The 18035-nt window shown below is 38.4% G+C and overlaps 1 protein-coding gene across 2 annotated transcripts in view; it reads right to left on the reverse strand.

Moving 5' to 3' along the window:
* ECHID (enoyl-CoA hydratase/isomerase D) overlaps nucleotides 1–18035 on the reverse strand; it is a 346677-nt gene that overhangs the window by 93633 nt on the left and 235009 nt on the right. For both annotated transcript variants that reach the window (XM_089458599.1, XM_089458598.1), the window contains one exon: nucleotides 5472–5567. In XM_089458599.1, coding sequence (XP_089314725.1) covers nucleotides 5472–5567 — 96 coding nt within the window. The remainder of the gene's footprint in view (nucleotides 1–5471; nucleotides 5568–18035) is intronic.

The following is an 18035-nucleotide window of genomic DNA, read 5'->3' on the forward strand; positions in this document are numbered from 1 at the left end:
TAATTAAATGTGTAGTCTAAGTGAATCCTTCTTCTCAATTCTTTTGAAGCTAGTCTCGAACGGAAGTTGTAGAGAGAATCTCAAAGGAAGGAGGCTAAGGCCTCATTAACGATACCTCTCGTGGGGTTCTAACCAACTAAGTGCCTCCATTCCTACAAGGGATTTCCCACAAGAGAATTGAAAGGTCACCTATGTTAACTACGAATGAGGGTCTAGACTTCTCAAATTGTGTGAAAAAGGTGGTCCTATCTTTCTTACAACCAAGCTTATGCTTGGAGGTATATTTTAGAGATGCACTTCTAACTTTGAATGAAGGTGAAGATTATGAGTGATTACTTCAATGAGATTACATTATGCAAAATGCTTCAATATGACAATATCACTTGAAACCAAAATGATCAATGTTACTTCTCAACACAAGATTGCAAGTTGGCTATAACAATTGAAAGAAGCACTTAGAGACCACTTTATCTCAATGAAACAAGATTAGCAATTCCAATTACTCAAGAGCTTATTAATTTGTCAATAAGATCCCATTTAAGTCCTCTTATGTTAATGAAACTTAGCAATTAGGCACAAGAACAATTTTAGAGCACTAATGAGAGCAATTCCTTCTTATCACTTAGATCATAAGCTAATGAGACACAATAGATGATCTTAAACACAATAATAACAAGCGCCAATAGAAACAAGCAGAAGAAGAGATTGCTAACAGTGATATGCAATGTATGCAACTAGCAATGCAAATGCAATTTACTAACAATGAGAGAAGTTAGTGAAATGACTAGATATCCTTAAGACAAGATGCAAGACATATGCAACCAGTTAACCAATGATAAGATCACTTGAGGAATGCACCAAACTTTTGCAAATCAGATCAGCAAGTTATTAGTATGAAAACAATCCCAGAATTGACAAGAGAAGCTAGCAAACACAATAATGATTAAGCCTTTAGGTAATGAGTGTTAATCTCTTATGTTCTTAAGCTTGTTTGAGAGTGTTTTTAGGCTTCCTAAGGTAATTATTGATTGATTATGCCACTGTCCAGATTAGCTTCAGATCTGATATATTATGACAGTTAAGAGAAGAGAGGAAAAGGTGAGAGACCAAACCCTTGAGGCCAAGTGGCCTTCCTTCAATGGTTAGTTTGACAAGTTTGTGGCACTAGAAGGGTTGTTTTGACTTTGAATAAGCAATGTAAGGCCTCCAAGACCTGCAACCACCAATGTTAGTCTGAAAACACAATGAATTTACCCTCAAAAATCCACGGCTAGGCTTAAAATGACCTCCTAGGCCTGCGGCTAGGACAATTGAGCAAGCATGGCAAGTATAGGCTCCAAAAATGAGACTTTTGGCCTTAGAGCAAGTGTAAACCCTCTTCAAACTTCTGCAAAACAAATTGTTAGCTTCAAACCTCAATCAAAAGGTGATTCAATCCTCTTAGAGCATGCGGCTAGGGCTTTTAGCCCTTCTTGTGCTAGCGGCCAGGCTAGAAGGTAGCCCTAGGCCTAAACTGGCTAGAAGGATAGTGAAATGGAATAATAAGCCTTCAAAACCCTTTTTCAATGGATAATGAGCCTACAAAACCAATAATTAGCCAATAAACTCAAAATTTCATGGATCAGTGACAAAAATACAATGAGAAACCACTCCAAACCCTTGCCAAAAATCACTTTAGGCTTGTAATCACAAGGAATTAGCACCAAATCAATTTGCAAACCAATTTATCAAGCCTCCAAAGGCTGCGGCTAGGTCTTTAAGGCTTAATTAGGCATGCGGCTAGGGCTTTTAGCCTATTAGGGTTGTGGCCAAGGCCTAGTGCCCTTAAAACCCTTGCAGCCACCTCTTGCAAGCAAAATTTGTCAATTTCAAGCCCAAAAATGACCCTAACCTCAAGGAAACCACCTGAAAAACTACTTCAAAAGTTGAATAATTAAGAAAACCCTAGTTCATGTAGCAAATAAGCCCTCTAAGGCTAATGGCTCCCACAAAGAGGCTAGGCGTTGGAATTCTGGCACTTGGGTCTTGTATATCTTGGTCTCTAGACCCTAGATCAGCCCTCCTTGGTTGAACGCACTCCTCCAAGAAGTTGGACTCCTCCTCCTTAGGTGAATATAGGCCCAAACCCTAGCTGTCTAGGCTAGGTGAGGGTCTCAAGCCTCTTGCTTCAAATTTGTCTATGAATCCTTGAGCTAATGGCACCTGCAAGTCAAATAAATAGAGCCAAACCACAAGATCTAGAAAATTCTAAAATTAAAACCCCAAAAATATTATTTACAAAGGGAAAAATAATATACAAGGGTTAGAAAATTATTTACAAAATAATTTACAAATTATTTACACTATTCACAATTAAAATCAAGCTCTAGTTAGCAAATAAATCCTTTTAGCCCAAGTAGATTTTGAAAATAATTGATAGAAATAATTGTATTTAATGTACAAACCCAAACCCTGCACAATAAATCGTTAGATAAGCTTAGAGTCCAAACAAGGTGTGGTCACCTCAAAGTCCATGAACTTTGGGGCTTGCCCAAGGGATGAATCACCTGAAAATATCTACACACTCGAAAGATAGATTATTAGTTTCAAAGGGGTTTGATTCACACAAATAGACTAGAGATCTAGAGATACTTGCTAGATCTACCACCTTCATTTTGTTATTCTAGCCCAATACCTAAAGCAAGATACCTGTGCTAATAGCTAATCCAACCACTAGCTATGAAACAATAATCTTCAGTTAAAGAACAAAATTAGAGCATTAAACCCATTCAACACATACCATGAATCATCAAGAGAGAGATATTTTGAATTGAAACCCCAAAGACTTTTATTAAACAGAGCTTAGCTTAGCCACTAGAGGACTTCAAAAAAATAGAATTATCGATGCTTGTGTAAAATATTCAACTGTTTGGTCCAAAAATTTCGATTTGCTGGGAAATAGTCTTCTCTAGCCCAACAAATTTATGGACTGGGTCCTTCTGCCTTGGAAAAGAGACTTTTATTTTTGACTTGGATTATTTCCTTTGAAAATAGCGTCAAATAACTTTTGAATAATTTTTTCACTTGAAAGGGTAATTGATTTTCACATCATTTTATTTTTTAGACAATTTCCGGCTAATTTTAATTTTATTTTTGCCATAAATTAAAATTATAGACTCAAGAGGGGATTAAATATTTTTCTATCCTCTAAGTGTATCTAAAAAATATTTTGGTAATGGTGTTCTAATTATGAGGAACCATTCACCAAATATATTCCCACACACACTTTTACATCCAGATATTACAATAATTTAACCCTTAGAAAGGGAAATTACACATAGACACAGACTTTTAAGACTCAATAAATTTTGTGACTCAAGACACATGATCTAGTATGATACAAATACATAGACTCAATAACTCTAAGACTCACCTAAGACCTTGTCAATGAGTTCCACCCTAGCTTTGGGGTATATCTAGGAGAAAAACTCTACCAATTATTCGTGTTTACAAACACAAATAATTTGGTGTGGTTAAAAAACACCGTAGAGTGAAACCCTTTGAAGAAAATCATAGGCTTACCTAGGTGTTGTTACATGGATTAATAGTCATACTAGAATCATTTTTACAATGCAAAGCAGAATTTGGGATTACAATGATGATATTGACACAAAAAAATTATTCCACTGCTGTATACTCTGCTTCTTGGACTGTTGACATATACATGGTCAACAGGGCTAAAGCCTAAGATGTTGTGGAGAGGAAATCCAAGTGATCTTAATGAACTTCCAATAGATGTCCTACGAATTTTTTTATCAAACTCTTTTGGGAAGAGAAATTGGGAAGTGTCCTGGGAGTAACTGTAAGCAGGGTGACAGTCAATGGAGATGTTGACCGACTGACAAAACAAAGCGGCCTCAAAGTACTAATATCACTCTCATCAAAAGTGTCCAAGAAGGAAAGCTCTTCATAAGAACAAAGAGACAAATATAGAAGAGCAAGCAAATCAATATGTATGAGTTTGTAAAATAATCTACATACATAAGTAGAAATGATCAACAAAATGAACGTATGAAGCACAATATTAATGATGCTTCCACACGTGATGATAACACAATTTGAAAGAGTAGGGAGCTCCTGTACAGGAATACATACACAACAGTTCTGAGCAACTGCCAAACTCCCAAATAATCATGACTTCCTATAGGACCTCCTAACATAACTTTCCAACCCACTTATATAACTTATAACGTCAAGCAGTGTGCTTTAATTATAATTCCAATAAAGGCAAAATCACTAAATGACAAAACAGACTAGAAGAAAAAAAAGGAATACATTGATGCTACAAGTACTGTACCAGAGAGATCAAAATATACATAGGAGTAGAATAGCAGCATTCATTTAACACGTAGAATGTAAAATGATTTGGGACTCTCTAATAGCCATTTTTGAAAGAGGCTAAACTTTTCACTAATTGCATAACGCAAAATAGTTTCCAATGACCCACTTCAGACAACCAAAAACTATGGCAACCGAAATTGAGAAGAGTGCCATGTCTTCGAGAATAATTGCACTAATGTCAACCCAAAGTGTGCTCAAATCCTTTTTTTTGTATATGTCAATCTTGTTTCCAAATAGGCTCAAAAGATTTTCACAAGACTTGGATCACTCAAAATCAAGCAGAAGCATGCATCAATGTTTCCAACAAAAATGTAACATATACAGCTAATGCAAAGCCATAAAAGCAACTTCAAGTGATATACTACAGATGCGTTCCCTTGGAACATGCTCTCACAAGTGGAGAGTCTAAAGAGAGACCAACACCTAATTACATAAAAAAATTCCAACGGTGGTTGCATAATACTGCATCAATAAGTCCATCAAGCTTCCTTGCCCAAAAGCCAGACTACTAGTTATGGCCAGGAAGTTGAATAACAATGACAGAATTTCCTGTAGCAGCCTTGTCTCTAATCATGAATTAGTATAGTTCATAGAAATTTCGGTGTCAAACTTAATTTGAGTTTAGAAAGGTTTAGAAAAACAAATGCTGTGCCTCAGTGTTTCATTTATCCAATTATACCTTGTTTTTCTTTTACTCCAATTCCAAAGCTTATTTAACTACATAATAATTTTAAACTCATCTGCAGACAAGCATGGACAAAAATAACTGTGTCAAATATTGCTGGTGCAATAGACTTTATATCTAAGGCTGTCAAGTATAAATGCTTTTCTATTTCTGCCATCTGTAAGCAATAACCACCTTTAAAAAATATGTTAAATGTTATATTTCATGCTGAAGTTGTGTGAATGGGTTCAACTAACTAGGTAGATTGTTCCTCAATAAAAGCATGCTCTTATATCAAAACACCAACAACAACAAAAATGCAGGAGCACCATAGTATGAATTCTCACAAACAGAAAGCAAAATCAATCAAGATTCAAAACCACTTACTATTGATGGGTTCAACTAAGGGAAGTTAGCTGTTTCTTACTTGTACAACAGTGTTGATAAGGCCCATTTCCATTGCTTCCTTGGCATTGTAAAATCGACAAAGAAACCACATCTCCCGAGCTTTTTTAGGCCCAATCTGAACAAAGCAACCAAGTAAATGAAACAGCGCATGAATAAAGTTCACTACATTTATATTCTAGTAGCATTCCCCTTCTTCATAACTCTGTTATTATTTTTAATCTTTTGAAAAAAATGTCTTGTGTTTACAGAAAGATATTTAGAAAATCAGATCAAAAAGTGGAAGGGCATAAACAATGGAAATCATAACCAAGCCCTAGAAAATCTCCTTATCCTTAGGGGACAAAGAAAAGAGGAAGAAAGGAGGTGAAAGAATGATCTTTCATTAAGTTAATGTGATCAACAAGCATCTAGGACCAATGCCTAGCTATTGGGAAGATTGGAGTCAAAATCATCAAGATTTAGGAACTTCGCTCTTCAAGGAGGCCTAAAGAAGCAGCTACGCTCTCCGTGGATGCAGCTTCACAGCAACTTTAGACTTTATACTTCGATATGCAATATTTGATGGAGTTTGAAGGTAAAAGGTGCACAACCTACCCCTAGGAAAATTCTTTCTTCTTGCCAAGATGAATAACATATGCAACAAGCCAAAATTACAAGTGTTTCATAAATTCACATTAATTTTTAGGGCACAAGTAAAATCATGACATAGCATTCCATACATTACACATGAAACATTATGAAATTTGTATGAAAAGATCACTTACATGACAAAAAGACTATATCCATCCATAAACTTGCCAAATAGAACCTCCAAGAGAGATACCAAAATATTCCACACATCAAAATGCATTTAATCATCCAAATTATTCCACAAATTATAGGTCTGAAATCTTTAGAAAGATATATCCCAAATCCAAGTGATGATGAATGAGAGAGAAAACCTCTCTTATATTTATACAATCCTCTAAGGGGTTCGAATGGCCTAATTATCCCTAATAATTCCCCTACATAAAAATAATGGGCACAATAACATCCTTTTGGTGACAAGCCCACCAAACAGCTCCATAAAATGAAAAATAGGCCTCTCAAGAGGGCCAAAATGATAATTCAATAGCTAGGAGGGCCATTGGAAGGTCTAGTGAAGTCTTTTATGTGCATAATGAATAGGAGGGCTCCAATAACAATGATGAAGGGGGTGGCCCCTTGATCTCCAAGCAAATGCCCTTTAGTGCTCCCAAGTAGTTGTTGGGGCATAAAAGCATCCTCATGGGTCTCCAACTGAATCAAACAACCATGTATCCCATCTACAAGGGCTAGAACAATGATACAAGCCCTCCCTTGTCTGGATCAACTGCCAAGTATGTGGTGCACGTGTGTAGCCGACTGGGCAAGGTGGTCTAGCTGCATCATCATCATCAAATAAGTCGGACACGAGTGAGCAATGAATGGTGTTGAAGGATCCCATGGTATGGCTATCTGCTCTCTACTATGGTGGAGGCCCATGGCTCTCAATGCTCACCCTATAAGTGGCATTAAGACCCTCTGGAGGGCTTTGATCCTGTATAGGGAGACCAAACCCCAAGATTAAGACCCACCTGCAATCCTATATAAGTTGTAATGTGTCTACTTACCTGTTGATACAACAATTCATTAGTGCGATTAAGAAAATGAGCTTACAAATCATGGAACCATGTAGGCATTTCATAGTGGCATGTCCTTCCATAATGAGCTTTAGAACGTACAGGTGTCTACACGCTCAAGAAGGAGATTAATCAAGGACCCTATTCGGTGGTTTCAACCTCTGAGGGAATGAACAGTCCATGGTACATTTGTAAGATGATAGTTGTCATATGAAATAATGATGGGACGAAGTGGGGTTACAGGGGAAGGCTCCAAGCCACATGCCATGGTAGAAGGGTAGCATTAATGAGGGAAGCCCACACATGGTTGTATAGATGTGGGAGGGAGCAATCATGGTACATGAGTTACCCCGGCCTTTGTTTTTACACCCTTGTCCATATGCCTTTTTCCTTTCATTGATTTTTCTTTTTTATAACTACTCGGGGCTTTAGGGAATGAGAGCATGATGTGAATGATATAGCAGTCAATACCCGCTTAGGGTAGGGCAGTTCATCGCCCACCAAGGGTTGGGGCAATCATGGGTTCCTTAATGATGCAGGGGGCTAACATAAGGAGCCCTAGGAACCAACATGATGGCCATAATGATAAGGGTAGAGCTCATGCTTGGCTTTTGCCCACATGCTAAATTTTTATGTCCTGTCCATCTTTTGCATTTTATGGTACAATTCCTGTTGCAAGTGGCCAAATTATGCTTTTAACTTTTCTTTTAGCTGCATCAACCTCCAAGGAATCATTCCAGGCCTCACCCAAAGTGTGGACAAGGTGAGGGCAGGCTAACTCCTTGTTGACCCAATGGACGAATGTGGACTGAAATGGGAAATATGTGAAAAGGGGTTATAATGAGTGGAGGGGAGTGATGTATGTGGTGTCAGTAAGCGGGACCACACAACCAAAATCGGGTATAGTGCCACTCCTAAAGCTGCTAACCAATAGAGGAGATCCCGCGGGAGTAGAATGCAAGGTTAACCACCAAGTTCGACAAGGGGACAATAGTACAAACCAAGCCCATTCTTTCCACCAAATTCCCCCACTAATCCATGCCCAATTGTGTCCATGATAAGTAAGCAAAAATACCCAATTAAATAATGAAATTCATACCTTCGGGGTTGGAAGGCCCACCTTCAAACATATGATCATAACAGATGGGCAAGGGCACATAATGGCGGGCTCAGGTAGCGGAGATGGTGGCACATCGAGCTATATGGTGGCTACAAGGGGTTGTTGGCTGCTAGCTAAAGACAATATAGGAGAAAAACTTATCTTATGGGTGTCACCCACAAGTGGTAGGTAACAAGAGCCATAAAAGATTCAACATATGTGGTGAAAATTTCAGTGAACCCCTAATTCTGCAACGATTACAGGACATAAGAAGATACTTACAATAAACTTGCACAAAATCACCATAGAAACACATTTATCATCAAAGAGAAAATTCCTTCCAATCACAACATCCTCCCCAAGACAATTCACTCAATCAATGATCCATAACAACCAAGAGAAAAGATACAATTAGTGCGTATTCCTCAAATGTGCGAGTGAATTTGTAACAATGATCCCAACTAATAATTCCCTTTATGACTGTCAAACTATGAAGCCTTGCCTAAGGTGAGAAGGATGGTTTCTGGGATGCCTGAGATTCATATGGATCATGATGGAGTTTGTTAAGGATGTGCCAGTGGAAAACATGTGAGGGAACCATTCCCTTCAAGCAGGAGCAGGACAAATGGAATACTTCAATTAATACATTCTGATCTATGTGGACCCATGTCAGTGACATCTCTTGGTGGCTACCTATACTACATAATCTTTGTGGATGACTTCTCTCGCAAGACATGGATTTTCTTCTTGAAGCACAAGGACCAAGCATTTGATATGTTCAAGGACTTCAAGGCCTTGATAGAAAATCAAATAGGAAAGAGGATCAAAGTCTTTAGGTCTGATAATGGAGGAGAATTCATTTCAAATGAGTTCATTGACTTTTGCAAGAAAGCAGGAATCAAGAAGGAGACCATCGTACCTTATAACCCTAAGCAAAATGGAGTAGCTAAAAGAAAGAACAGGACTATCATGGAATTTGCCTGGGCCATGTTGCATGATCAAAAGTTATCGAAGTTTCTATGGGGTGAAGTTGCTAACACAATGGTCTACATTCAAAATAGGACTCCTCATCAAGCCTTGGGTGACAACACTCCCAAAGAATTTTTCACAAGTGTGAAGCCCGATGTTGGAAATTTAAGGATCCTTGGCTACCCCATTTATTTTCATGTGCCAAAGGACAAGAGGAACAAGCTAGAAGCTTCAGGAAAGAAAGGTAAGTTTGTTGGTTAATGTGAAAATTCCAAAGCTTGTAGAATATATGTACCTGGTCAAAGAAATATAGAGTTTAGCAGGATGTGACATTTGATGAAGATGCTACCCTTGGGAAAGCAAGGGATACTCCTCCCCCTGCCAATGTTGAAAGAAAGGGCAATGCCATGGATGCGCAAGAAGAGACTCCTAGGTCTATTCCACAACCTGATATTGTTGATGATCCTTTGGAACCCATGAAACCCCTGGATCCTCCTCCATGTGATCCTCTTGGTAGGAAGAGACCATTATGGCTTCGTGACACTTTACAAGATGTTGAGAGACATGTTGATGCAAGAGGAACCTTCAGGGAAAGCAAGAAGCCATGTCGATATCAAGGATATGTTGTAGCTATGAGCAACATGATACAAGCTAAACCATGCACCTTTGAAGTGTTGATTTTTGTAGCATCAGATGTGCTCTAGCCTTGAAACTTTGCAGAGAGGCTAAGACACATGCATTCTCCAAAAACCAGAAATCATTTCTGGAAATTCCACCTAGAGATGATTTAATTAAAATAATTAACTTTTTTAAATGGTTCCCTAAGTCTAAACTTAGGAAATTTGGTTAATTAAAGGGTATTAATTAAATCAGGTGTGAATCTTCTAGAAGAAGACGAGGATCAACTCCAAGTTAATCTTAGCCATCGATTATGTTTTAATCCAAGTTGTTGGAGCTCCAACGAGAGATTATAAGGAGTTCGATGTGGTTGGAGAAATACACTTGTGCAGTTTGATTTTGTTGCGAAGTCGATTTACTGAGCAGCAACTGTGAGTTGCCGGAAATGACTTATCAAAGTCGAAGCAATGAAAGAGGGGCAGGGATAGTAGACCGGAGGAGACTTTTCCAGATCCAGGGAGTGCAAGGTAGAAAAGACAAAGAGAGGTTCAAAGAGGTAGTGCAAAGCTTCAGAGGGAGTCTGAGATTCAGCTGAGAAGTCGAATTCCAGAGCCAGAAGTCGGGTGTTAGACCGGAGGGCCAGAGGAGCGAAGTTCTAGAAAACTAGAGATCAGAGGAGGAAGTGATGCAGACCCCAGAGAGGTTGACACAGATCTACGTAGGTTGGCGCAAAGGCTACGCAAAGCCAGCGTGGGGACAGTCATTCAAAGCTTGGATCATATTCGGATTGCCAAACAGTGTGAGATTTTTCTCACTATCTCCTTGTCAGTATTTCTCTATATCAGATTGCCAGTTTGGGCATCTAACGATTTGTATTTAGATTACTACTGCATAATAATTAAAACCCTCAATTACTGCACTGGTTTTCCCAAGTTGGGTTTTTCCAGGGACATTGTCCAAAAACAACTGCGTTGATGTGTGTGTTTATTTCTCTCCAGTGCAGTGTTTAGTTTTCCGTGGTATTTTATTTTGTGTAGGCTGTAGTGTATGTATTTCAGTATTTGTCGTAGAAAACTACAAGTAACTTGTTCATGTAATTTAACAAGTAGGTGAAATATAATCAATTTGTTGCAATAGGAATCGGGTAACCGATTTTTCACATGAAGAAGCACTAAAATAGTAGGTATGGAAGGATGCTATGACAGAGTAATATGAATCCATCATGAAGAACGATGTGTGGGAAGTGGTTTTGAGACCCAAAAGAAAATCTATTGTGACTTCTAAATGGTTGTACAAGATTAAGCAAGGTAATCTGGCTAGAGGTTTTTCCCAAAAAGAGGGACAGGACTATGATGACATTTTTGCACTAGTTGCCTGCTATACTACCATTAGATCCATCGGTGCTCTTGTTGCTAGCGATGGATGGACTCTTCACCAAATGGATGCAAAGACTATGTTTCTAAATGGCATTCTCAAGGAAGAAGTATATGTTGAGCAACTACAGGGCTTTGAGTAGCATGACAAGAAGACTCGTGTGTAGGTTGAAGAGAACACTTTGTGGATTGAAGCAAAACCCCAGGATTTGCTATGTCCGCATTGATAGCTACTTGATGAAGCTTGGATTTACGAGAAGCAATGTTGACCCGGACCTCTACTTCAAATTTGTCCTAGGTATGCTCCTGACTTTGGTATTATATGTCGATAATTTATTCTTGACAGATGGAGAGCCTCTTATTCTCGAGTGTAAGAGGGAGTTGGCCTCTGAATTTGAGATGAAAGACTTTCGTTTGATGCACTACTTCCTGGGCTTAGAGGTGTGGTAGAGACCTGGTGAGATTTTCCTTTCTCGAGCAAAATATGTTGTCAAGTCACTGGAAAGATTTGGAATGGTGGAATCCATGTCCATGGCCACACCAATGGAGATGAACTTCAAGAAGTTATGTGGTGAAGTTGCGGGACTCGATCTGGCTAATCCCTCTGAGTACCGACAGTTGATTGGGGGACTAATGTTCTTAGTAAAAACTCGACCGAAAATATGTTTTGCAGTTAACACTCTGAGTCAATTTATGACCGAGCCTCTACATGCACATTAGGTCACTGCTAAGCATGTGCTAAGATACCTACATGGGACTATCAATCTTGGACTGAGATATACTGTTGGAGATATGAGACTACATGGATACACTGATGTTGATTGGGCCAAAAATATTGTTGACAAGAAAAGCACATCAAAGTGTTGTTTTAGCCTGGGGTCTGCCATGATATCTTGGATGAGAAAGAAGCAGAAGTTTGTTTCTCTTAGCACGGTTGAGGCTGAGTATATTTTTGCTATCATGGCTAGCTATGAGGCAGTATGGTTGAGGAATATCTTTGGAGAGTTGTTTGAGAAGGTACTAGATATGACAGTGATATACTACGACAACAAGAGTGGGATCCAACTGACAGAGAATCACGTGTTCCATGACAGGTCTAAGCATATTGAGATTGTATATCACTATATCGAGATATGGTGCAGAGAGGAACTGTAAGACTCCATCACATTTCAACTGATGAGCAAATAGCAGATATTCTTACCAATCCTTTACCGAAAGGGAAGTTATTGGTCTTCAAACAGCAGCTTGGACTAGTGCATGTGACCTTCCCAAGAAAAGGTCATGGCTAATCAAGGACACTGAGCAATGATTTCCCCCTTGTTAGAGCTCCCAAGGTGGGAATGGAGCCGAAGAGCTCCTAGGGTTGAGGGAACTCTGGGCAATAGGATAGACTATGATCCTTACCTTCCATGTTAAGTAGGATCCTGCCTATTGTCACCATAGGGTGTGTGTAATGACCTAACCAGAATTAAATCCTGAAATGCTACAAGAATTTAACAATTGCAATTTAAATAGGAATTTATCAATTTAATTCACTCATACATACCTGGTTTTCGTGTTTGAAGTCGATCCTGAGTTGATATAGCTCCAAATTTTCTCCCATTACCACAATGACCAAAACCTCCTTGCCAAATTAAGCACAATCTCAGTACCCAATTCCAGAATACTTCACAATTGAAGCACTTTGGCTCCCGTGCCCAAAAGCTTCAAGAACAATGAGGCTCAATCTTTCTCTGTAGCTCTCTCTCTCTTGTAATTTCCTCCTCTGTCTCCTTCTATAAGAATTTCTCCTCTATCTCCCTCTGTATAAAAAATTTCTTCCCTTGAATTCCTACAGTACCTTTCCTCCTTTTATGTTGAAGAAAGTCTAACTAGGTTCGGTATTTATAATGACATGATCTTTGTAAATGATGAAATAAAAAAATAAAATTATTTTTGTATGCCTTGCTACATGGGTTTCATGAGCAACAAGTTTATTTGTTAGTGGATCCCATTGAGAGCCTTAGGATGTATTATTGAGTCAAAGAGCCAATGTCATATGAAGAAGCTCTTCTTGAGCATGTAAAAAAACACACACACACACACATATATATATATATATGAGCCTATATAGCCCTCCAAATGACAAGCACAATCCTCTGCGTCACGTCGACTTCAAGTAAAGATAAGACCTTCATCTCAACTTATAGCTAAAAGACACATCTCTCCGTTGGATCATGTCGACTAATTTATGAGGATCAACTACTATAAATACCTAGCTAGGGTCTTCGCAAAAGAGCAGGTACATAACTCGGATTCTTTGCAATTTTTAGATGGGTACAGGTTTTGAGATCTGCATTACGGGAGGGCAGAAAACTCAGATGCCTCTGAATCTTCGATGGGTAATTACAATGAGTAATTACAGTCTCAAAACTTTGTAAATCTCGGAGAACTATGTCATGCATCTCTGCTCTTCGGATGGGCATCACTCTAATGATTACAGTCTCATCATACTTGTGAAGAGGAGGATCTTGAAGTGTCACTCTCTGTCTCGGCATGCATTCTGGATGCAGTCATGATCTCGGTATAGTGGTAATCATGATCTTGATAAAGACGTAGTTTCAAGGTTATGATCTTGATGAAGATCTTGATGCAGCTCTCATACATATATATAAATATCTCAGTATAGAGATCTCGTCGTCATGGTGAAGGTCTCAGTGAAGGAGAAGCATTGATCTAAGTGAAAGTGCAACAATGATCTCGATGAAGGTGCAACAGTGTTGCAGCAGTAATGACCTTAATGATTCAATAGTGATGAACACGGTTTAGCAGCAGTAATGATGATCTCAGCAGTGACAAAGAAGAGGATTGGTGTCTTGGTCGTGGAGTAGAGTGGTCTAATAGGTCAAGGGTCATGGTCTTGGTATTCATCAATTGAATCTCTATAAGAAGGATTTTCTGCGGGCTTTCCTCTCAAAGAGTGAGAGGTTTTTGCCCTGGCAGAAAGCCAACATCTTGTGTTCTTCTCTCTTTTGTTTTGGTAATTATTTGATGAACTAAGAAGACACACTCTAATAATAACAAGAGAAGATTGTGCTAATAAGAAAAGATTAAAAATACCTCACAAATATTTATCATGGAGAGAATATCTTCTTAACTTAATTTTCCCTAGATTCTTCAACATGGTTTCAGAGCTACGATGCTGAAGTTTAAGTGAGGGCAGCAAACAAACATTCAAGGATCAAGTTTCAATAAGGGCATCAAAGCAAGTTGAAGGATATCAAGGTCTACATTGAAGAATCAAACCCTGATTTTGATCAAACCCTAGATTAAAGAAGCAGTCTACAACAACAAGAGCTTTTGTCTCTGTAGTCATCATCAAAAGGCCACCAAGGTCCTCATCTAGTTTTCTACGAAGCAAGGTAGCTCGAAGGACCTCAAAAACGAAGATCACATCATCTTGAAGAAAGTCGAAAGCGTAGAAGCAAACCTGATCTACACTACAAAAAAGGGCAAAGAATATTGAAGGCAACAAGGCATTGTCATCTTCAAGGTTATAAAATCAAGCAAGGATCATCTCCTTGCCCTAGAAAAAGATCATCCGAAGAAGCAGCAAATCATCCTCACCAAAAGAAGCAACCTTTTCTATTGAAGAAAGGCCTTTTCATCTGAAAGAAGATCATCCAAGAGGAGGCTCTAATACATCTTCTTCAACCATCATCAAAGTGATCAAGTAGAAGAGTTCATCTTCACTTGTCAAGTAAGTATCATTCATTTTATAATCAAGTTTGGTTAAATGACTTCGTGTTTGCAAGGAGATCTATAAATCGGCTAGGTCATCAAAATTCCTTGCATAAGAAAGGAGGATAGATATAGTCCCCGGAAGAGAAGTCAGTGATATCTATGGAAAAGTCTCTGAAGGTCAAGCATCGTTTGAATGCATGTAAAAGGATCAAGGGACTCATAGGTCAAAGGTCCTCTCATCCCTATGTAACAGGAGAGGAGACATAAAAGAGATATATGAAATGCTAGAAGATAGTCTCTGAAAAATGCATAAAAGAAGGTCATATCACTTAGACCTGACCTACACAAAATTGAAGGTATTCAAGAATGAAGGGATATCTTCATAAGATCTCAATTGGGAGATCTGGGAGAGATGATAGGAAGAAAATCATCACTGTTCTTAAATGCACTAACTGATAAGCAAGGTAACAAATGTCCATGAACAAGAAAGTTAACCTCATTCAACAACTTGTGGTCTCTATGCTAGATAGAAAAAGACAAGTTGAGGGAAAAAATGTTGAAGGTTAAAAGACTCAAACATTTGTAGAAAGGAAAGATAAGTTTCGTTCCTCAAACAAGATAGAACAATATAGCTAAGATTCAATGATATGAAAAGATTATGGAAAGAAAGCTCATATCACCGGAAAGATGGAGGAAGCTGAAGAAAAGGGCCAAGGAAAGAGGGAGTAACAAATCTCTACTATGATTGAGATGGTATCCCTCACAAAAGGGTCTTATCATAAGCTCCTAAATATTTTGTTATAGATATGACCATGATAATAAGATGCATCGTGGCATCATGGAAGCATTAGAAATAAGAGCTCATGACATCACCATGGGAATCATGAAGGACAAAATCCATGGCAGTCAAACATGAAGGATATAGCTCTTGGGAACCCCATTGAACATTGAAGGAAAGGATGAAGTCATCTAGGACAAGGCTCATCATACATCAAGTCAAAAAGGAAACATCTGCCAGATGGGGATATGCAAGATCCTCAAGATTCTCTGATGGAATCCTCATCGGAAGGTTCACTAATCTAGAGAGGAAGCAAGTGTTTCATCAGGAACTCCAACGCATGGAATTCATGGGATGATGGTATGATGACATGAGAAATGAAGCAGATCAAGGGATTAAAGATCCTTTCAATCAAGGAAGCTGCTGGAAGAAGCCTAGATGACCTAAAAGTAAAATGTGGCATGTATGCTTGTATTTAATATTATAAAGTCATGTTGTATGGTTGCAGGTAACATGGATCACTACTTCTATCCTGAGAAGCATGATCAAGAAAAAAAAAGGATCTCCTTTGAAAGGATGCAGGAAGGCATAAGTCACACTAGATGAAGTCAACATAATATGTCCTTATATGAAGTATGAGGTGGTTGACTACAATTAAGAAACTCTGATTGAAAGCTCTTGGGAATGGAATGTGTGAGGAAGGAAGAGATCGTGAGATATGCAACCATGATGAAGGTGATCAACATCCAAAAGACCAAGAAGATTTGACTAGGAAAAACTCCCGAAAAGATATGAGGACTCTGATGGAAGTCTGGAAAAGATGGAGACCCTTGACAATGGATATCTTTGGGAGATGTGTCATCATGTATAAAGGATGCTGATACCTAAAAGAGAATGTCATGATGAAGAGCCATCTAGTAAGGTACCATTTGATTTAATGTTATGCTTTGATTTCTTGAATAATATCTGGATGAGTTCATGCAGGGCTACTGGAACAAGAGTTGTAAGTATAAGTACAACTAGCATTCATGTGGTGGATAGAAATTCCTAAAAGAAACATGATGAGGAAGAAGTAGCCATATGACGAAGGTTCCAGATATGTATCAAGAAGGCCAATTTCCATGAAGAATGGAATGACATGACGAACCAAGAAGGAAAGTGATGGATGGCTAATGCCCTACAAGGAAAATCTCAACTGAATTTCATGACATCAAGGACAAGAAATTGATCAAGACACTGAAGGACCCACGAAGAAAAATTGTTGATGAAAAGGAGGGTCCCTAGTTAAGAGGGAGCTCTGACAAGTCCCTAATTGAAAGGGAGCTTGGGCAAGTCCCTAGTCAGAGGGAACTTGGGTACATTCTTTTATAGGAATGGGCATATCTTCTCTAGTTAAGAGGGAGAGATAGACACAACATTCTCGTCTTCACTTGGGAAGAAAGAATGGAGGATTGGGTAATCATCTGGCATCCGATGCTCTTTGAAGATGTGTAGGGCATCCAAGATAAGAGTAAGCAACAGGACCGATATTCTTTGAGGGTTGGCAACCCAAGATAAGAATAGTCCTAGAAGGTCATACTCAATGAAAACCTGGGTGGGTATGTACCTTGAGAGACAATGATGAAGGTGTCTATACTCCAGTGTGGAAAAAGTCTGCAAAAAATCGAGATTAAATCCTAAAATTGTGATTTTTTCAACAAAAAGATTTAATCCTCCAATTTTTTGCAGACTTTTTCAGAAACGAAAAAATCGCGATTTATTCGTTATATGCCCGATTTTATCGGGAGTCGACCCAAAAAGTCGGTTGTCTTGAGAGTTGAGACTTAGACAAGACTCAAGATTTAGGAGTTGATTCACTATTTTGATATGTGATGTAGCACTAGACTTCATATACATATTATATATTAGCTTTCTTTACATGTTTATGTGGAAATGCATTTATTTGATGTTGTGGATACTCTAGATGTTAAAAAAATAAAAATAAAATGAATCTTTTTGTGTTTTTTAATTTTGCCGACTTTTTCAAAAAAAATCCCGACTTTAACGAGTTTTTCAACTTTTGGACCCTTGCCAAATTAATCCCGACTTCGACTTTTTCCACATTGCTATAGTCATTGGTCTCACCAACATTGTGCTCTGATCTGATGAGAGATAGAGTTGTAAGTCAAGGCCTTGTTGTGGAAACAATGTTGGTTACTAGGATGCTATACAAATGGGTTACCAATCTGATTCTTCTTATGAGAAATTCTTCAGATTGAGAATGACAAAGTACCATTATGAATATCTCCCTAGTTAAGAGGGAGTGTTGTAGAAAGTGTAACTAGGTTTGGTCTTCATAATGACATGATCTTTGTAAATGATGAAATAAAAGAAATAAAATTAT

Source organism: Pinus tabuliformis, chromosome 7 (assembly GCF_031772625.1).
Source record: "Pinus tabuliformis cultivar Carrire ecotype Pingquan chromosome 7, CPIR1, whole genome shotgun sequence".
Classification (NCBI taxonomy): Eukaryota; Viridiplantae; Streptophyta; class Pinopsida; order Pinales; family Pinaceae; genus Pinus; species Pinus tabuliformis.